This window comes from Heteronotia binoei, chromosome 14, assembly GCF_032191835.1.
Source record: "Heteronotia binoei isolate CCM8104 ecotype False Entrance Well chromosome 14, APGP_CSIRO_Hbin_v1, whole genome shotgun sequence".
NCBI classification, from domain to species: Eukaryota; Metazoa; Chordata; class Lepidosauria; order Squamata; family Gekkonidae; genus Heteronotia; species Heteronotia binoei.
This window is the reverse complement of record NC_083236.1, coordinates 24,175,141-24,197,026: the sequence shown is the minus strand read 5'-3', so window position 1 is coordinate 24,197,026 and position 21,886 is coordinate 24,175,141. Positions and strand designations below refer to the sequence as shown.

General features: G+C 46.4%; 2 protein-coding genes across 3 annotated transcripts in view; one reads left to right on the top strand and one right to left on the bottom strand.

The window, feature by feature from the left end:
- Nucleotides 1-1,704, top strand: part of BORCS5 (BLOC-1 related complex subunit 5) — a 30,960-nt gene extending 29,256 nt beyond the window's left edge. The window contains exon 4 of the mRNA XM_060254246.1: nucleotides 1,332-1,704. Coding sequence (XP_060110229.1) covers nucleotides 1,332-1,562 — 231 coding nt within the window. The 3' untranslated portion in view covers nucleotides 1,563-1,704. The remainder of the gene's footprint in view (nucleotides 1-1,331) is intronic.
- Nucleotides 1,705-9,517: 7,813 nt separating this feature from the next.
- The window catches only part of DUSP16 (dual specificity phosphatase 16), a 61,740-nt gene continuing 49,371 nt past the window's right edge, over nucleotides 9,518-21,886 (bottom strand). For both annotated transcript variants that reach the window (XM_060253587.1, XM_060253588.1), the window contains exons 5-7: nucleotides 21,534-21,693; nucleotides 15,965-16,088; nucleotides 9,518-11,445 (exon numbers count right to left, since the gene is read on the bottom strand). In XM_060253587.1, the coding sequence (XP_060109570.1) occupies nucleotides 10,272-11,445; nucleotides 15,965-16,088; nucleotides 21,534-21,693 (1,458 nt within the window). In that variant the 3' untranslated portion in view covers nucleotides 9,518-10,271. The remainder of the gene's footprint in view (nucleotides 11,446-15,964; nucleotides 16,089-21,533; nucleotides 21,694-21,886) is intronic.

Here is a 21,886-nt window from a genome sequence, read left to right as displayed (position 1 = left end):
GTGGAAGCAAAAACATAGTCTGCAGTTGTTTTGTTACAAACAGCTGAAACCCTTTCCGGTTTTTGTTTGTTTGTTTTTTTAAAATATGTTTTACTTTTCAAGAGAAGTGGTTAGAGGCAATAAATAACGTTTCTGCCGTTTTCATGAGGCGCCGTAAAACTAATAATCATTACAATTTGTTGCAATTGATTCAGAAAAGCAAAACAACGGACTTGTTACTCCTTTCGGTAACCTTCCAGGTGTGTGCTTAGAATTCAGCTCTGTGAACTGCTCCTTTGTTTGCGCCACCTTTACTCCATCAGGGTTCTGACCTGTTTAGCTGTGCAGTGTTCAGTGAAATGTGAAAACAGCAGAACCTGAGTCTGAATTCATTGAGGAGCAATCACAGGTTCTCTGACTGGAGTGAACCAACAGGAGGCAGGGATTTAGGAGCTTCCTCAACCCATCCTTCAAGATAAATAATAATAATAATAATAATAATAATAATAATAATAATAATAAATTTTATTTATATCCCGCCCTCCCCGCCTAGGCAGGCTCAGGGCGGCTAACAACATTTCAATAAGTTATACAATATAGGGTTTAAAACAATTAGGTTATACAGTAATATAAAATAACAATCTAAAACAATATAAGATTATACAATAATTTAAAACAGCGATCTAAAACCAGTTCCAATTGCCTGGATCATTCCATGATTTGGACGGCAGTGATCTTCCTGATGTTGTTCTGTTCACTTATATTATGGCAGGGGTCACTAGATAAATCGTTGATGGATTAAACAGCCATAAAGAGCCGAAACCAAATGGTTTATGGGAAAATTGGGTTTTTGGTGAAAATTTGAAGAGGGGTGGAGCAAGGCTACTAGGTGCTAAAGCTGAGAGCATTGCAGGGAGGGGGTTTGGATCCAACCAGGTTTTCTGCTGGGCAGGGGTCGTTTTGTAGAGAAATAGGTGGTGGAGCTCATCCAGGAATTGTTATGCAGCTGCACCTGCTATTCAATGGACAAGGAGGTGGAACTCTCAGAAAGGTTCAGGAGCTGTGCTCCTGTGAGCTCCCACTGAATCTGAGGCCTGCTGCTGGGGATAAAAGAAAGTGGGGTCTTCTTTGACCACTAAAAGGCTGTCTGTTGTCAGTGGACCAATGTACAAAAGCCATGTGGCATGAAAGCTGTAGTCAGGAGGGTGATTGTGTGAAAGAACCAGCGAGATCTGGGCAGGGCCAGGAAACTGATGGATCTGTCAGTCATCTTGGTGGATCGCTGCTGTGACAGAAATCTCTTTATTGTATAACCAAGTCCTTTTTCACTTGGTTTTTTTTTTTGCAACCAGATGGATCTTTCGGTAGAAACTCTGTACAGTTTAATGCAGGAGCGCCAGAAAAGGTACGCCAAGTATGCGGAGCAGATCCAGAAGGTCAACGAGATGTCTGCCATCCTCCGGCGCATCCAGATGGGCATCGACCAGACGGTCCCCCTGATGGAGCGGCTCAACAGCCTGCTGCCCGAGAGCGAAAGACTGGAACCCTTCAGCATGAAACCTGAGCGGGAACTCAAGCTGTAGTCCTCTGCTTGCCACCTTTTCATGGAGCCTCCTTGAAGGTCCAAGGCATTACTTCTTCACCAAAGCTCTGTGGTCAGAAGAGAGAACCTGGCCTGCAGAATGGTAATTTCAAACTGGAAATAAAGCACCTTGTGGAGCATTAGATTTTTTTTTTTTTCAGTGTTTCTGGGGCCCTCTACTTGCCACATTCTGGAAAAATGTTTTTTGAGGTTCATGCCTCTGTCCTCATTCTTCTGCTCCTACAGCAATTTAAAACTTTTTTAAAAACCTTCAAGGGACTCTCTTCATGTGACAAATCCCTGTTGATCAAGCCCTGTGCTTGTGCCATAGAAGCCCTTTGAGCTACGAAGGATTCTGGGGCATGTTCTAAGGCAGTGGTTTTCCAGCTGTGTTCCTACAAACCATGAGATTTCTGGGTGAAAGGACTGGAAATGGAACTCAAATTGCAGCTCATGTGAGTTGTGGGGGGGAGGGCTGATTTTCCTCTGCCAAATGGCTGTTGGGGACTGTGGTTCCATTGTAGGGCAGATTCTTTTCTTACACAGACTGACCACAAGGCTTTACAAGCCACACTGCCACCCAGCAGGAATTGAAGATGTGCCCCAGAATCCTCTGCAACACACAAGGATTCTTCAACTAACGTACAGGGATTTCTTGAGGTTCCTTCCACATATCAATGTGGAAGGCTTTCCCTGAGGAAAGAAAGGGTGAAACCTGACCGTTTTAGGGCATATACTGTGTTTGCACAAAACACTGACCCGGCCTTTTGGGCCTCGTGGCAATGCCGTTGTGAAATCAGAGGACAATTGTAGAACTGGAAGGGGCCTTTCTCGAAGATCTCCACCCTGGTCATTGTCTAACTCTTGCCATGAGGAAGGTTTTCAGTTCAAATCTAGTTTAATTAACTTAAACTCATTTGACAAAGCCTTCCCCCTCTGGAGTAGCAGAAAAATATGACTTTGCCCTCTTCCATGTGCCCTGAAAAACAGCCTCATGCCACCCCCCTCCTCCCAGTCTTCTCTTCTTCAGATTCAGCATACTCCGTTCCTTCAGCCTTTCCTTGTAGGATTTGTTTCCCAGACCCCCAGCATCCCTTGTGGCCTACTTTTCAGTGTTTGGAGGAGAACTCTGCAAATGCAGATTTCCTTTAGCTGTGAGTCCGCTTGTTCTAGTATCTACCCTAGTGCTGAAGTCAAACGGAGAAGTCTGTCATCTCCCACACCCTCCTTTCTGAGTATTATGTAGCATTGCTTCCCTTTCCCAAAGTTCAAGGTACTTGTCTGACTGCTCATTTTAAGCTACCTGTAAGATCGAGCATTGTGGGTTGTTGTGGTCACTGTCCACCTGGTTCCCATTATTTTCACCTCAGGCAGTTCCTCCACTATTAGTTAGAATCAAGGCGAAGATAAGTTGCTATCCTTATTCATTCCTCCCATTTTCTGAATAGGGCAGTTAGTGGTAAGGCGTATTTCTGAATAACATCTGTATTGATGGGGAAACCTGTCTGTCGGAAGGGCATCCACCACTGGTGACCTCACTGAAGGAACTCCATGGGAGTTTCTGAGAAGTCACAAGTTTTCTTGTAGGGCAGTTTGAAAACGCTTAGGACAAGCTCCCCCCCTCCCCTTCTTCACTCATTTTGTAGCAGCACAGCACTTTTGAGTATTGGATGTAGATTAAAAGATGAATGAAGGAACCGCCTGGGCTTTTAAGGGAAAAGCTTTCGAAGGTGGTCTAGGCCCAGGGAAATGTGCAGCTTGCGCTAGTAACAACCAGCTATTTTATGAGATTCTCTAGCCTTGAAATTGTTCGTGTGTATATAGTTTATAGCTGAGTGTGTAAAATCAGAAGCTGGTTTATTAAACGCACCTAGTGTTATTTTAAAGAGGTCTGTGTGGCAAGAGAGGTCTGGACGACCTCTTCATCCCTGAGGTTTCCCTGTGTATTTTAATCGGCTTCTTATTTTATGGAACTATTAAACAAATAGCTGCTTGAGTCATGTGATGTTCACAACTATGTGGGATCTGGGATGAAGGTCTCCCATACAGAAGTGATATGCTAGACCAGTCTCTTGCTCCGCCCCCTTCCTGAAGATCTTTGCAGCCAAAAGGAACTGTTTTTCTGCCTCTTGGCAAAAGGTTCCTGCCGAGAATAAGACAACTTCTTGCTTCTGTCCAAAGGCTGCTGGAAAAGCCACCAAGCCCAGGACATTTTGGCTGATGCCGGGTTCCAGGGGGTTTGGTATATCTGTTCAGCCGGGGCTTCTATTATATTTGCAAACAGTTCCGTGGCAAGACATTGCTAGTTTAGGCTTCTGTCACTGTTACAACAGCAGAGCTTCAGGGCTGCACTGAACGGGGACTGCATTAAAGGCTGCATCTGAGCCAAACTCTGTCTTTAAAAGGAACTTTGTGATAAGTGGCACCACCTGTACAAGGCTTAACTGCCGCACATGTGCCATACAGAGCATACAGTTTTGGCCCATGGGTATGTATGTTGCTCTGATGGGGAAATGCTGCTGTATTCTTCAGTTCCCAGGCAGCTGCTTACCAAACTGGGTGAAAGCCAGCATGGTGTAGTGGTTGACAGCAGCAGACTCTAATCAATGAGAAAGAGAGACTACAAATATGCGAAAATAAATACTGTTTGGCATTTGTATGCCCCCTACCCACCCACCGTAACACCGACTCCTTAATATCTTCCAGGCACAATTCAAGGAACTGGTTCAGACTTACCCTTCTTTTAAGTTATAAAGACCACCTAATTTTTCCGCTATCACAATTGTTAAAGAACAGTTGAAGTTGTCTTCTAGACTGGACTGTCCATGCACCAAGTGCCAACTGAACTTACAGCTTGCTGCCATATAGTTGTGGTCCAGCTTCCCGCTAAGAGATCTATTCACAGAAGAGCTGAGAAGGCATCCTCTTTGGACTGGCATTTAACAGCCAGGATTAAGGAGATGTGTGGAAACTGCAGTTTCACTGGATATTTTGTTCCTTTGGTTGGTTGGGTTTGTTCAGCCCAAGCTCTTGGGAAGTAGAAGACTGACATTCAGATCCCTGAGGCAAGTGGCAACTGGAGAGAGAGTGGAGTTAAAAATAGCAGACTCTGATCTGGAGAACCAAGTTTGATTCCTCACTCTTCCTCCATATGAAGCCTGCTGGGTGACCCTGGGCCAGTCACAGTTCTCTCAGAGCTCTCTTAACCTCACCTACCTCACAAGGTGCCTGTTGTGTGGAAGGGAAGGGAAGTCTCTGGGGCTCCTTAAGGTAGAGAAAAGCAGGGTACGAAAACCAACTCTTCTAAATCCATACAGGCTCTCACTGTCTCAGCAGGAGGAGCACTATGTTTTGGGGATGGCAAAGTTTCCTGTAATGTCCCAGACTCAATATATGCTGATTGTTTTTTGGGTATAGAGCAAAAATGCACACACACACCCCTTCATCTGACTTTGTAAGGCTAGGAGTGGTCTCACAAAAGGTTACAGCCTCACCATTTTGTGAAACAACTGTGACTTGCTTAACCTTCTGTATCTAAAACTTTAGCTAAGGAAACATTAATGGCAAAATGTTACACAAATGCCTTTTCATGCCCTGCTGTGTTTCCACAAACTGGCCTGCAAAGAAAAAAAACTCAAACAAAACCAAGACTGAATACACTTGTATTGAATGTCGCATCCTCATCGTTTTGTAATTCACTAATTCTATAGTTTGCCTCTACCAGGAATTAAGTCTTGCGCTGATAAAGAGTTTTGAATTGCTTATTGAAACCTACTTCCTTCTGGCTAGTTTTATTGTGCAGCTGTGTTTTATTGTGGAGGGCCATTTCAGAACACTGGAAGGCACAACTTGAAGATGTTCTACTGAAAAGGTGGTGGTGGGGGTTTTGTTCAAATGGCAGACATCTTGACTGAACAAAGAAGAAAAACGTGCAGCAGCAGCTGAAAGATGCCAATTCCAGGTGGGGTTGGGAAGTTATTCATCTGGCTGGGGCTGAAGGGAGTTGTAGGCAAAAAACATCTGGAGAGCTACCGTTGGCCACCCGTGATCTATAGGAAAGGAACGGTCCCCTGAGCAAGCACCAGTCGTTTCCAACTCTGGGGTGACATCGTATCACGACGTTTTCACGGCAGACTTTTTATGGAGTGGTTTGCCATTGCCTTCCCCAGTCATCTACACTTTCCCCCTAGCAAGCTGGGTACTCATTTTTCCAACCTCGGAAGGATGGAAGGCTGAGTCAACTTCCGCTGGAATCGGACTCAGGTTGTGAGCAGAGTTCAGACCGCAATACTGCAGCTTTACCACTCTGCGCCATGGGGCTGCTATTCATCTATACCCTGCCTTTATTCTCAGGACCCTTCTCTGCTTCATTTTATCCTCAACTACAACCCTGGGAAGTAATTTAGAATGAATGTGTGTGAATGGCCAAATGCCACTCAGTGAGTTTCTGTGGGAGAGTGGGAATTCAAACTCGGGTCTCCCAGATCTTGGTCTGATACTAGACCCCAGTGGATCTGCATCTGACTGCCTCCTCTTGCCTTTCAGAGTAAGGATTGGGTTGCCCATTTTTATCATCTTGCAGTGAAGATACAGCTGTGCATTCCTCAACCACATTTGGCTTGACATTTTGCTGCCATTTGCAGCCAGGTGGGTTTTAGCCCTTGTCTAATAATGTTCTTTGTAATTTGAAGGAAAGCAGGTATGTGGAGGGTTTGCTTGCTGCCATTTCCAAGATGTTTAAAAATGGCTTTGAAGAATACACTTGTCCCCTTTGTTTTCCAATAGTCCACAGAATTCTGAGATTCCTTGGAGATCACTGCAGGGCAACAGTTCTCAAAAGTTGGCTAAAGGTGCAGAGGTGTATTGGGACTCTCTCATGGGGGTGGGGTGCACAAGGCCAGGAATGAAGGGGAAGAACGGGGAGCTGGGAGAGGACAGGGCCGTAGCCAGGATTTCATTTGGGGGGGAGGGGCCTACAGCATTTTTTGTTTGGGGGACCAGGGGGACACCCAGTTTGACCCTAAACACTTTCTCTGCTTCTCAAGTAACGCAATAGCCTCCCCCCCCCCCATTTGTCTAACTCAGTAAACTTTCCTGGGGGATCTGGCTGCAAGTAAGCTTCTCCCACACACTCCCAGTGCCAATCTGAAGCCCCTCCCTGCTGGTCTCTCTGGCCAGGCAAAAGCGAAGTCTCCTCCCCACCATTCCAGAAGGAACTGCTCCCCATCAGATTTCAATGCCCCTGCTGTCTCTGGCCTCCAAGGATCCAACTAGCAGGGGCTTCCAAGGAAGGCTTCCTTCCTTCCTTCCTTGGCAGATTGGAGGCCCTGCAATGGAGGGGCCATACAGATGGGAGGGGGGGGGTTGAATGGATAGGCCCAGGCCCTACTGTAGCCACGGGGCTGGGAGAGGAAGTGCTCAATGATGCTATATGGTTAGAGATATCCAAGATGAAAAAATAGCTTATTGAGTATGAACTGGCATGAGCCATCCATTTTATGTTGGGGGGGGGAGCATGCTGTTCCTTTGCAAGTGGGTCCAGAGTGGCACATTAAGTTGGGTTGCATTTCAGAAAGTCTGGGAACATTGCAGTAGGGATTCCTCCAGCAGTCCCTGGCTGTAGAGAAGCTTCCCTGAAAGACAGCTTGCTCCAGGTAATAAGCAGCCTGAGCCCAGAGGGACACCCATGTTCTCAGGGGACAGCCGTGGTGCTCCCAAGACCTGGCTAGCACCTCATGAAATCTGACTGTATGCCCCAGAATTTCTGCAGTGCCTTGGGATTCTGAGAGCTGATGTTCCCCTGAAGGCAGAAAGCTGTTGCCAACGCTGCCTTCATCTTGACTACTGTAGCAAAGAAACAGTGGTAGTTCCACAGTTTGTACAAGGGTTCACGCAGGATGCCTTATTTGTGATTGCTGTTTCCTTTAAAACTCTTTTAAAGCTCTTCCTTTAAAAGCAGCTCTTATCTCTGTACCGGGTCTCTGCTTGTACTACAGCTACTCCTTATGTGGTGCGCAATCTCAACATGAAATATTGTTTCAGCTTTGTTAATAAATGGACAGGTGAGTCATGCCAACTTCCTGATACAGACCGTGAATGTTTATTTCAGAATCGCCACCCAAGCACAAGTTTTGTAAGGGTGCTGGAAACATCCTCTGTCCGGGTTTCCTCTAAGCACACTGCCTTCTCAGGCTGCTACCACGGCCCACCTTAATCCGCCTTCATGTCCCCTTGTCAAGACCAGGCAGGATTCGGCTGAGTGGCCTCTAGTTGCTGATACAACGTAGAGATTCTTTAAGGGGTGCTTTGTGTCCTACAACTGGACTCAGAGGGTTGAGAGTTTTAGTACTCACTTGTTTCATTTATAATGATCTACATTCAGCTGAGTTTTAATACTGCAGACCTCCCACAAAGGAACATAAGGAAAGCAGAATGAAAACCACCCGCCTCCCTCACCTTGGTGAGGAAAATGAACCGAAGCCAGTTATCCTAATGTCTCCTAGGCAATGTGTACATTGTCCCCCCTGTGGTTGACTGCTCCACCACACAGGAAATGTGGTTAAAGAAATCCTTTGTGACAGTCAAATATTGAAGGACTTGCAGGAAGACATCGTTCCCCACATTCATGTAGTGTTTCGCTTACACAAGCTCAGCAATTCTCCAGCTGCTCAACGTAAGGAAAAACCAAGGTAATTTTCACTGCATTGTTGCCAGCTCCAGCTTTATTTGGAGATGTAGTCACGCAAATGGTGTTCCCATCGATTTATGACTTTCTCCTCCTCCCCCATCTCCTAAACCAGCGTGCCACTGGCCTTTTGGTTAAGCATTAGTGTGTGTTTTTGTGTGGAACTGCAGCTAAAGAGTTATCAGGGCCCTGATTCTGTGTCACTGTAGGGAAAAGCTGGGAAACCTGACTGCATGCATCTGCTCTGTACCAAGTCAGGTGACTGGTCCAGTATCGTCCCCTCTGTCTCACAGCCGTTTCCCACCAGCAGGATTGAATTTAGCAGAAGCCACAGCCTAACCATCTTAGTTAAATGCACGTGTGCCCACCCTTTGCCACGAGAACCCTGGTGCATTTGACAGACAAGTTCAAGTGTGGACTTAATCCAGTGCTTGGCTGTCCAAGGTTCTCATATGAAATTGCTGTACAATGCAGAGGAATGCCGAGAGAGACAGAAACTTCACTGCTTCCTCCCCCCCCCCCCCCCCGGCAAGTTGAAAATTAATTTAAAGAACGGAAAGAATAGGGTCATGCCCATGGGCCACAGAAGTTTTACATGCTTCCCCTTCTCTAGATGGACCCCCGGGCCTGAGACCAAAAACAGCAGCATTACATCTTCTTGGAATGCTTAAGGAAGCCACATTCCTTTCATTTTTAACAAAGGAAAGGCTGTTCCCTTTTTCATTTCTGTTCTAAACAAAAGTACTATATTGTCACCCTTTGCTCCTTTAACTTCTCTTGTAATGTGAACTGGGATGGGACCGCCTCAACCAACTCTTCCAAAGCTATTCTAATAGTCTGCCTACAAATGCATTTCTGCTTAAAACTGGTGGCTCCTAAACAGGATTTTGTCAATCAGAAGTGCCCTGGAAAAGAGCTGTTTTCTCACCCAGCTCTGAAAAGAACAAGCAGGTGTTCTTGCAGTTGGGAGACTGGCTGGTTAACCTCACAGGCTGGTGTCGAGATGGTCCATTCTCTCAGGGCTCAAGGATGGGACCAGCCTCCTGGGTCAAGGGGCCTGGGCTTCTAGGCACAGCAGGGAACCTGGATGTGTCATTTCTTGTTCTACTATATGTTGGCAGAGATATGACAGGGGGATCAACTCTACATGGAACCAGTCCTAGTGGCACAAGCAAAGAACACATCCAACATGACACGAAGTTTTCAAGGTACATTCCAGTCACTCTCAGGGCATGCAACTGAGGAATGAACCAGGGACAGGGAGGCACATAAATGACCATCAACATTTAATACCATGCTTGAAGCCAACAAGCAAACACTCTTTGTTTTTTTTCACATTGTTTCATCTGGTAGCCAGAAAAACTTGCCCATGTTTTTCATTTGAGGTACTGGTTTGTCACACAGAACGTGAAATCTGTCCACCGAGTCACCATTTACAATGTCCAGCCAAAGGCCTAGCTGGTTTTCAGCCCAGCCTTGATACCAACGTGGGGAGGGGGAAGCAGGGGGTTATATTTTCATTTTCCTTGAAATAGGACATTTCCACCAGACCGGCTCAGGTGCATTGCTGAAGAACTTGGAGAACAGAATCAGCTGGAAGGTGGGCCTCATTTTGCTTTCTAGTAGAATAATTCAGTAGAACTGAAAAGATCTGCCCATCTTACAAAGAAAGATTCCTTAACTACGGTAAGAACATGTCATTCTTTGTAACTGCTTCAGTTGTCAGGGGGAATTAAAAATCCCCTCACAAAATAGCTGTTATTTCCACCAGGAGGAGAGAGATGGGCTGTGTATGGGTAAAGGATCAGGAGGAAAATAGCTGATTGCCCCATGCAGTTATTAGGCTTACCATTTAATTACTCTTTTAATATACATACATATATATATATTCACTCTCTCGCTCTCACTGTATAGATTCACTTCCTTCGCACTGAAGCCCCCAGTTTGCATTTTTGAAATTTCAGATTTACAGGGAAATTATTTGACCCACAAAGGGAGGGAAAGTCACACAGTTGTGGAACAAGCTCAGGATACTTCTATGATCTCCATGCTGCCTGAAAAACTAGACTGGCTGCCCACTTTCCCCAGCTCCTCTCGGGACCTGTTCTCCGACCTGATGCTTTCCCCAAATTCCATCTGGCAGCTCCTCCGCTTGAACTGCTTCTCGAAAGAGCTCTCCTCATGCCAGCTCCGTCGTGAGTCGCCCCGAGTGCCGTGCTTTTCCCTCCTGCGTACCGCGTAGGCCTGCTCACAGCCCGTGGGCAGCTGGCTGCAACTATAGGCAGAGTAGGCCGCACTGCTGCCGTACAAAGCAGAAGCGGAATAGAAGCGAGAGGGGTCTGTGGCAAAATACCAGCTGTTGGTGAGGGATGCTGCCGAGGCCTGAGGGGCCAAAATGTCCGAATGCCAGTCCTTCAGCCCCAGCCCAGCAGCAGACTTGGCCAAATGCTGCTGGCTGGTGGAGAGACCGAAGACAAAGTTCGTTCGGTAGTTATCTTCCACGCTGCCACTCCGATGCAGTGGGTACGACCTCTGGGTGGTGCTTGTGGTTCGCCCTAAGTGCTGCCATTTGTTGGGACCGTCAGGGGGCCAGGCCTTCTGGGAGTTCTCAGGAATCTTTGCTTCTTCTTTATCTGGGCTGCTCTCTGGCGTCTGTTCTGAAACTTCCTGGACGGGAGAGAACTGGCATAACTTGGTGCTACTTTCTAAGGCTGCTGAATGCTTGTAGTATTCCAGGGTGTCCTCCAAAGAAGAATAGCCCTGTCCTGAAGCCATAAGGCAGTTACTGTTTGCCACGCACGAGACAGATTTGATGTCCAAGGAAAACGACCGCTTCAGCCTGTTACTGTCTTCCACTTTGTCTGAGGATACGCGGAGTCCAATGATGCCCTGAACCAGCGGGCTGTCTTCAAGAGAGGACAAAGGAGGACCTGCCAGGCTGAGCGAGTCCACTGGCTTCTGCTCCGCAGTCTCCGAGGTAGAGGCAGCAGCACACAGCTGCGGGGAGGTGAGGAAGCTGCTGCCGTGCCCGCCATCTGAACTCACTCCCTGCTCATTGGTTTTCTCCAAGTGCAGAAGTTTCCGTTTGCTGAAGGGCCCAGTTTGGCCGGTCTGCTTCTTGATCTTCTTTTCAAAGTCCAGAAGCTGGCCGAGGAAGTTGAAGTTAGGAGAAATGGTTGGCCTCTTCTCTTTCACAAATCTAAATGGGTTTTAGAAGAAGAAGAAGAGTTGGTTTCTATGCCCCACTTTTGTCTACCTCACAGAGTCTCAAAATGACTTACATTGCCTTTCCCTTCCCCTCCCACAACAGGCACCATGTGAGGTAGGTGGGGCTGAGAGAGTTCTGAGAAAGCTGTGACTGGCCCAAGGTCACCCAGCAGGCCTCATGTGGAGAAGAAGTGTGGAATCAAACACAGTTCTCCAGATTAGAGTTCACCAATCTTAACCACTACACCACACTGGCTCTTTTTGATATCTTAGACAACACAATGCTGACTTATTAAAACCTGTGTCCTCCACATAAGAAGTACACTGCGGCTAGCCAAGCACCATCAGCAAACTCAAGAATGATCTTCAGGGCTCTCCACATGTTGATTAAAGGAAGAGGGGCAAGGTAGCAGCAGTTCTGCAACTTAAGCAGATATACCCTTAAGGCCAGGGGTGGGGAACTTTTTTTCTGCCAAGAGCCTTATGGATATTTATAACATCATTTGCGGGCCATAAAAAATTATCAAAAAACAGTGCTCTACCAAGGGAGAATGATTCAGGCTGGCAAAATTAATAAAAATAATTGTTTTTCTATTTGATGTCATGTGAGGAGCGCCTATTCTGGCATGCACACACACACACACACATGACCCACCGCCCTAGGCAAATGCATAGGTCCAGGGCTTTTTTGTAGAAAAAGCCCAAGTAGGAACTCAGTAGCATATTAGACCACATCCCCTAATATTAGCATATTAGGTCACACCATCTGGGACAATCAAGTGCAAACTGAACTGTGACAGTAACTTTTCCAGGCCCTGCAGCAATTCTGGCCAGCCAGCCAGGCCCCAGGGAGGCTGCCGCACAGTACATCTGGGCCCTGTGATCCCTGCCTGGCCCTGGGGAGGCTGCTGCACAGCAGGGTTGGGCCCCACGATCCTCGCTGGCCAGCCAGGCCCCAGAGAGGCTGCCACATGGCTCAGTTTGGCCCAGCAATCCCTGAGGGCCACACCAAGTGACTTCGAGGGCCGCATACGGCCCTCGGAATGGAGGTTCCCCACCCCTGCTTTAAGCCAAGGGTCGTCTCCTTCCCTTTTCCCCTCTTGCCTAGGGCTTTCTTCCAGAGCCAATCCATGATACCATTTCTCTTCCACTCCCAACGAAGGCAGTTGTTTAACCCCCAAAGTCCTTCCTCAGCAAGCTGCATTTGCACATATCCATCCCCCTTGAAGAAATTCCTGTCCTAAGTGCCTCAGGGCAGAAACTGGTCTCTTTCTCCTCCTGCTTTGTATAGAATTGACAATTTATTTTTTTCTGTAGCAGCAGAAAAGAGCATGAGTCCAGTAGCACCTTAAAAACTAACAAAATTTGTGGCAGGGGATGAGCTTTCATTAGTCACTGCTCACTTCTTCAGATACTTCAGGTACCTGAAGTGAGCAGTGACTCACAAAAGCTCATGCTCTGCCTCACATTTTGTTAGTCTTTAAGGTGCTACTGGACTCCAATACTCCCGCTAAGCTGCAGAGTCTTGTGAGCAAAAATTCTGCTTTGTGAGCTACTGGCATTAAAGTTGTGAGCTACTGCATCAATTAGTTTGCTCTGGGGCCGTCCTTCCTGAACTAAGACAAAAATGGGTGAGGCAGAGGCTAAAAAACTGTGAGCTAGCTCACACTAACTCAGCAGAGGGAACACTGCTGGACTCTTGCTCTTTTCTGCAGCTACAGATAGACTAACATGGCTAGCCATCTGTTATTATTGTGCACAGTTTCTTATGCAGCTTCCTTTTCAGTTTTACACAGGTTATTCTGCTTTTGCTAACCATGAGAATGGGCAAAGCAATGCCACAGATCACCGATCACACAAAATGCTATTTGGAAACACCTGGCATCTGAGATGTCAGACTTTGCCCACACACTTCTAGCTTTATTACTTCATCCATGAGGATTAGCGACTTGCTTTTCTGCTGGCTCAGAGTTGCAGCATGCAGCCCACAGCCAGATGTTTGACAGGGCAGAACCCACCTCCCAATATACCAACAACAGGGTCCCAAGCAGTGTTCCTTCTAAGCTGGGTTAGCATGAGCTAGCTCACAGGTTTTTAGCCCCCAGCTCACACATTTTGGTTTTAGCTCAGGAAAAATAACCCCAGAACAAACTAATTTATGCAGCAGCTCACAACAGTGCCGGTCCTACTATCATGACCTTTTGCTTAAGGGGAAACACACATGAATCAGACCATGGGTCCCTCGAAGATGGTCTTGTCTACTCAGACTGGCAGCATCTCTCCAGGGTTTCAGGCAGAGGTCTTCCACATCACCTACAATCTGATCCTTACTGGAGATGTCAGGGATTGAAACTGGGACCCCTCTGCATGCAACACAGAGACTCTCCCACTGAGCCACAGCGCCACCTAAAGCAATTCCCATATTGTGGATACACAGACACACACATGCACAGAGAACAGTCCAGGGAACTGAGTCTGCCTTCAAGCTGGACACTTTCTCTTCCTTATAAATCTCCCCAGAGAAATTATTAAAAGTCTAGAAGAGAACATGAGAGAAGATGCACCAGGAAATCCACTGAAAATGCACCCCAAGAGAGAGATAAATGGAATGGGACTGCTCTTCCAGACACAGTTTTGACTCTTCATCAGCCTGGACTCTCTATTTACATAACATTCTACAGAGCCACAAAGAAAAATCTTCACATTCGGAGCAATGCAGAAGAATCCAGAAGAGCAGTACCATTCCATTTATTTCTCTTTTGCGGTGAACTTACCGTGGATTTCCTGGTGCATCTTTTCTCACGTTATCTTCTAGACTTTTAATCATTTCGCTGGGGTGATTTATAAGGAAGAGAAAGCTACATGGACACAACTAAAGATGTATTTAAAAAGACAGTCACAGAAATCCAGGGAGGCAGCTATTATATTGGTGTTGGTGTGCATACACTGTGTATTTGACATGATATGTTGTATGTATACTGTATCCGTATATTAATATATTTATTCTTCGGTGCAAGTTTGTTTAACATTTTCCAGTTGTACACCGGAGCCTGTTTCATTTGTATTTAAGCTGGAAACATCTGAGCCAGCTGAATAACACCTGGGTTAACCATCAACTTTTATGCAGGTAACTTAAAACCTGAATATGTGAGGCTGCCTTACAGTACGTCGGGCCTGTTTGTCTACTCCAACTGGCAGCAACTCACCAGGATCTCAGGTGGGGGTCTTTCACATCACCTGCCACCAGATCCTTTTAACTGAAGGTGCCAGAGATTGAAGCTGGGGCTTTCTGCATGCCAAGCAAATGCTCTGCCACAGAGTCATGGCATTGAACAAAGTAGAGGAACTGGATGGGTCTTAACGCTTGATCCTTCATCTGTGGACCTTAGAGACTGATACAGGTGGAACCAGCACCAGCAGGCCTAGGATGTCCTTGTGACTCATCACCTGATTAATGAGGGCTTGTTTATTAGTGTTTCTATTGTTTGTGGGTATTTTACTGCGAGTCCCCAAGTGAGAGAAAAGCATATATAGATAGAGATACTCACACACACATATACACAACAGAGTTCATTCTCTACTACAGATTCCTTGGTTAGTCTAAATAGCAAAAGCTGATATTATATAAATATCTGTTCCAAGTCCCCCACGCTTCCTCAGCAATTCCTTACAATAACCCTATCAAACAGCCACAGTTCTTCTGAAGCGCTCTGAACCCCAAAAATAGCACAATATGCTTCTCTCATATTAAGCAGTATCTCCCGCTGAGCTCTATGCAGAACAAAGTCTGAGTCCAGTGGCACCTTTAAGACCAACAAAAATTTATTCTGAGTATAAGCTTTCCTGTGCATGCACACTTCTTCAGATACACTGTGTACATGCACCTGAAAGCTTAGACCCAGAATAAAACTTTGTTGGTCTTAAAGATGCCACTGAACTCAGACTTTGTTCTGCTGCTTTAGACTGAAAGAACATAAGAGAAGCCCTGCTGGATCAGGCCAATGGCCCATCCAGTCCAACACTCTGTGTCACACAGTGGCCAAAAAAAACAAGTGCTGTCAGGAAGTCCACCAGTGGGGCCAGGACACTAGAAACCCTCTCACTGTGGCCCCCCCAAGCATCAAGAATACAGAGCATCACTGCCCCAGACAGAGAGTTCCAATGATAAGCTGTGGCTAATAACCACTGATGGACCTCTGCTCCATATGCTTATCCAATCCCATCTTGACCAACATGGCTACCCCCCTGAATCTACCTGAGTTCTATGCAATAAGGCAAATGAGCTCAGTGTATGGGGTGGGGAATGCCTGGGGACCTTCTCCATAGCTCCTTGGGACCAGCAGTGACCTTGGGTGCCTACCACATACATGGCTCAACCAGCACAAGATGCCATTTCAACTATCACAACCACAGGGAGCCGCAGATGTACAGAAGCCACTGAGTCCACCTAGGCAACTCAAAATGTTGGAAGCCAGCGTTCATGTTCTCCAGAAAAAGGCCCCATTTCTTACCTATAGGCCTCATCTAAGGACATATCCATTCTCTTCATTATGTATGCTATTGCAATGGTGGCAGAGCGGGATATTCCAGCTAGACAGTGCACCAGAACACGACCATTCGAGGCTTTGGCTTTTTCTGTGGGAGAAGGGAAAAAAAGACAACCAAAAATTAAGTGAATGCTGCTCTAAAAGTCACCAAGAATGAGAAAGCTGTCTGGCCCCAAAGGCTCCTCAACTGGGGGGGGGGGGGAACAATTAAAGCAATTTTAGAATCTCCCCTGTTACATCAAAGAGGGAGAGAATCAGTGTTATAGTACGTAGCTGTTTTCATTTATTTAAAACAATCCCACCCCAGCTCTTTATGGGCTCATGGCAGCTGGAATAACAACCACAAAACTTCAAAACGAAAATGCCAGGCATCTCTAAGAATCATAAAACCAAACATGAATGATAATCCTTGGATTGGTCATAGTTATTTCATTCCCCTTTCTGGAAGCAGAAAATTGAATTACGAATATGAAGGCCCACGCCATGTTGCCAGCTGTTTAAAATGGCAGTGCTAGGATGCCACCCCGAGGCCCGTGCTCCAGGCAAGGTGCTGCTGCCATCCCAAATGCCAGCACTGGCGAGAGAGAGCACAGCTGCAGCGAGGTTCCGGGTGTCAGTGTGCGTGCTGCTGTTGCCCGCCATTGCTCTGCCTCACATCTGTGACGTGAGAGGCACAGCGACAGCAGGCAGCAGCAGTGCACACGCTGATACCGGGAGCCTTTCTGTTACTTCTAAGTGGACTATTTCAGGGTGGGTGGGAGGGCCCAAACCTGCGCCTTCTCCCCAGCTCGCCGCTCCAGGCAGCCGCCTACTGCGGCTCAATGGGCACACTGTGCCTGACTGTTTGCAAACTTTCTTGACGTCCACAAGACAGACTCATCTCCTCGTGCTCTGCCTCTAGACCAACTTAGCTTTCCAACATCAAATGTAACCAGCAAAGACCTACCTGTATGCACAGAGACCAACAGAAGCAATTCTGACCTAGCAGGATTGGGGTAAGTGAGTCAGTAACAGTGACAAGTCATCAAGTCTGGAGAGCCAGTCTGATGTGGTGGTTAGAGCAGAGGTGTTGGGACTCATTTGAAACGAGGGCCAGATCTGACGTAAATGTCACTTTGCCGGGCCAGGCCACGTGTGCCATAAAACAATGCCAGGTATCGGGAGATACAAACTGTATAAAGGACGGCAGCTGGTAAGCTCCGAGTTGGTGTTATCATTGCAAGGGCCCATGGGCTAGCAGGGGGTGCAGAGCAAAACCCACATGGGCAGACTGGAGAGCCAGCAGTGCAGCACTCAGCAGACACTCCCACACTGCTCGACTGCTGCAGACAAGGTTGTTCCGCCGTGCTGAAGCCACAATCAAAATGGATCCACCCACTCCCCTCCCCAAGCAGTCATGCCCTCCCTTGCACCAGTTGCTCACAAGCCGTGTAAGAGGACAGGTCGGTTCTGCCGCCCCCCCCCCCCAGGCCTTATCATGTTTGACATCCCTGGGTTAGTGTGTTAAATCTGGGTTCAAATTCCTATGTGGCCAGGAAGCTCACCGGCTGGATGATCTCATCTGAGGCTAGCCTCTCTCAGCTGAGGCAGGAGGTCAAGAAGGAAATATTGGGAAGAGTATTTAGATGTATGGAAAAGAAGGTATGAGGATTCAAGGATCAATAGAGATGGGCCTATAAAGACATGTCTGACTTGCCTAGTTATTGGCTCATCACAGCTTGCTATAATGAAATATTTCAGCTTGGGCTTTAAGCAGAAGCTGGGAAGTAGGAGCAAAACTAACTTTAATGCAGAAGGAGAATAAAACAGGAACAGAGAAATTAACACAAACGAAACCAGCAGCGGTTAGGGTAAAACGCCGGTGAAGCACAGATGGTGATGGTTTGTGGTTTGTGGTTAGGGTTCCACACTAGAGGGCGGCTGAGGGTAATACTGAAGGTCTTCAGTATTTTAATGTCATCAATTTCTATTTTAATGTCATCAATTTCCTCAGTTCCTTAAAATATAATGCCTATGCAAATGTAGAAAGTATATAGGGCCTGCGTGCCCCAATGTTCTTTGCTCAGACGCCCATCCTGGTCTGAGCCCGCACGTGTGTATCAAATAAAGCTTGGCTGTTTTCCTGATTTCGCCTCAAGCCTCTTTGTCATAGCACCTGCTTTAATTGACAGAGCGGGCGTTTCCTGCTACAAGCCAGCCTACGTTGTTGAGAGGATAAAATGGACTGCCCTGAGCTCCTCGGAAGGAGGACGGACTAAAGACTGCACCCACTGGGACAACAGCCAGTGCTGGGGAATGACCTGGGAAAAGCAGACCATCCTACCCTGCCCTCCTTTCTTCTCTGCCTCGTCCTCAAATTAGTAACACCAAAAAGAAGTCCTCAAAAGTTACCAGACCACAAGTAACTCTGCTAGCTCATTTGCCAATGCAGATCATTACTAAAGGGGGCGGCGGGGGAATCTCTTTCAGTCTGGCTGGCAAAACCTTCCCTGACTGCAGCCAGTTCTTATTGGTCTTTTTAAACAGCCAGTTCTTACTGGCTGTTTAAAAAGCTCAAGCGCTGAATAATCTTGTGGTTGAGGGAGGAAAGTCAGATGTGCAAACACACTAACACTTTTTTAAAGCCCATAAAAGTCAATGGGTTTAGAAAGCTGTAACTTGATTTAGGATTGCACTGTAGAAGTATTATTATTATTATTAATTCAACTTGATTAATCGCCCCATCCCAGCCGAAGCTGGGTTCTAGCGATGTACAACAATAAAAACATACAATAATCATTAAAATCAATTTCTAAAAACAGCTGACAAACCTGATGACATCTGTTATGCAGTGCTGTCAAATTCCTGTTTTCTAGACACTGCATTGGGGCAAGGTGCCCCCTCTGGGCGGGGAGAGGGATACCACCTTGGCAACCATTGCTGTCCTCAAACAAAACCCGGGTGGAACATCTCTGCCTTACAGGCCCTGTGAAACTGTAAAACATCCCGCAGGGCCCTAGTAGCCTTTTGTGGGGATGAGTGTCTGTGTGTACAACATTTTCATCTTTCACAAAAAAATGCAAGACAGGATACAGATAAAAGATTTTTCCTACAGCAAAAAAACCACATGCTGTCTCTCCCTTTTGCTTAGACAAAGTATGGGATATTACAGAAAAGCACTGCAACCCATTTTCCATGCTGAGACAGACTCAACAAGCCACTCAGTTTCCAGGAGCTGGCATGTGACATTTCCATCACAATTCTGCCTCATGTTCTAAGCATCTGCTTTGTGCTGCCCCAAATTAATTTTAATTCTGTTCATGCAAAAATTGCATTCCATTCATAAATATAGCGCCAGCTTCCTTGGCCAAGAGACTGCAAAGTTAAGTCATAAGTCAGAGCTTTTATTATTTAAATGCATCAAAAATTGATTGGAACCTCTCTTTTTAGAAGAATCTTGTTGGCCTTACAGGGAGGGGGATATTTTTCAAAGAGAAGATTTGCCCCAAAATCACAGCCCCAAGATGGCTCTGGGTAAGAATATGAGAAGCCACGCTGGATCAGGCCAATGGCCCATCCAGTCCAACATTCTGTGCCACACAGTGGCAAAACCCCAGGGGCCATCAGGAGGTCTACCAGCAGGGCCAGAACTCCAGAAGCCCTCCCGCTGTTGCCCTTCAAGCACCAAGAATACAAAGCATCACTGTCCCAGACAGTGTGTTCCACCGTACCTTATGGCTAATAGCCACTCATGGACCTCTGCTCCATATGGGTATCCAATAATCCTTAAAGCTGTCTATGCTTATAGCCACCACCAGTTCTTGCGGCAGTGAATTTCACATGTTAATTACGCTTTAGGTGAAGAAGTGCTTCCTTTTATGTGTTCTAAGCTAGCTGCTCATTAATTTCACTGAATGCCCACAAGTTCTTGTATTGTGAGAAAGGGAGAAAAGTACTTCTTTCTCTGCCTTCTCTATCCCATGAATAATTTTGTAAACTTCTGTCACGTCACCCCTTAACTGCAGTTTCTCCAAGCTAAATAACCCTAACCTCTTTAGCCTTTCTTCATAGGGAAAGTGTTCCATCCCCTTAATCATTCTAGTTGCTCTTATTTGTACAATTGCCAATGTTATATCTTTTTTGAGGTGCAGTGATCAGATCACATAATGCTGAATTCTCCTAGAGTGATTACATGTCACAAATTGAACAGTCGCTAGGCTTTGCATGCAAGGGTTAGAACCAGGGCTTTTTTGGAGTGGGAATGCACAGGAATCCAGTTCCGGCTGGCTTGATGTCAAGGGGTGTGGCCTAATATGCAAATGAGTTCCTGCTAGAATAGAGAGTTGAGGGACTTTGCCTCCTCTGTTTGCAGTTCCAAGGTCATCTGCAGTGCTCTGGGGAGGAGTCTGCACTTCCTGAGTGAGTCGAAGCCCTGCCTGCAAACACCTGATCGATCCCTGCGTGAAAGAAAGGATTTGCAAGACCAGAAGCATCACTTGCCTGATCTATGCACACCCTTAAGACTCACCATTTCTCACAATATCTTGGAGGCATGGAAAGAGGAAAGCAACTCAATCACTCACCCTGTCTTTAGGGCTCTGTAACTAACATTTTTATTTATTTCCTTCATTTATTTCCCACCTTTCTCCCCAGTGGCTCTCACCATTCTCCTTTCACCACTCTATTCTCACAACAACCCTGTGAGGTTGGTTAGACTGAGAGTCTGCAAATGGTCCAAAGTCACCCAAGAGGCTTCAACAGCAAAGTGGGGATTCAAACCTGGATCTGCCAGTTCCTAGCCTGCCGCTCTAACCATACGGTGGCTCACATGCAGAGCTGCCAAATGGAATTCCCCCAAGGACCAACTTCAGTGGCCGCCGACCTCATCCCTTCTTTATATGCAGGCAGATAGGAATCTCTTCATGGATAAAATACATGCACATCATAGTTGATTTCTCATTACCCTCAATTGAATATGAATACAATTTCATGAGTTGTCATACTTTCAGTGACAACTCATGAAACAGGCAGGTTTTGACTCAAGTGCTAGATGTCAATAGCTCACTCAAGTATGCAAGCCAGCCGTCACTTATTGTTGCAGCCCTCAAGGGATGAAGAGCCATGTGTGAGGCTCACCTGGAGAAGAGCTTGCAGTGTTTCTGGGCTTAGTGCTCCCTCTAAGCTAGAAGCATAAATAGGAGTGACATCTCCATCCCCACCCAAGCAAGTAAAACGTATAAAAGATTACAAGCTATGTGAGCATTATCCCTTCCAACATAGACATAGAAGGGGAGGGAGGAAAGCAAATACTGGGGGCTTTGGACATTGGACCAGCTGCCCTTCATGGAAAATGCTCTGTGCAGATATGTTGGGGCGGGGAATGTCCCTGTGAAAATTACTAGTAGGGGGGAAATAGTTTGTTTTTAGAACTCACCATGTTTTTTCATGGGCATTCTTTCAGAGAGCTCATGCCTCCGTTGAAACAGGTTTAGCAGAATTAAATTATTTGCTACTTTTGAGAGAGAGAGAGATTTGTGTTCTCTAAAAGCTTTACCTATAAAGTCCACAGATTTGTCCAACCAGGGAAAAATCTTTTCGCAGAAGCTGTCGTTCACAGGGACTCTTAAGAAGTGAGAGTCTGGGATGCAGTCCGGCTTGGGGCAAGTGTTGCTGGCATTCAGTACATAGCCAATGTCATTTTGCTTCATCAGCTCCTGCAAGATGTCACCATCACAACCACAGTCAGCAAGTGCAAATTAATGTCAGAAAGAGACAGTTAAAACATGCTTATGATTAGGGAGATGCCCAAACTATTCCCTGGTTTGACACTGCTGAAAATATTGGTGACAAAATACCACCCTGCTTTTCCAACACATTGGCTTAGCCACTTTCGGATCCAAATCAGGG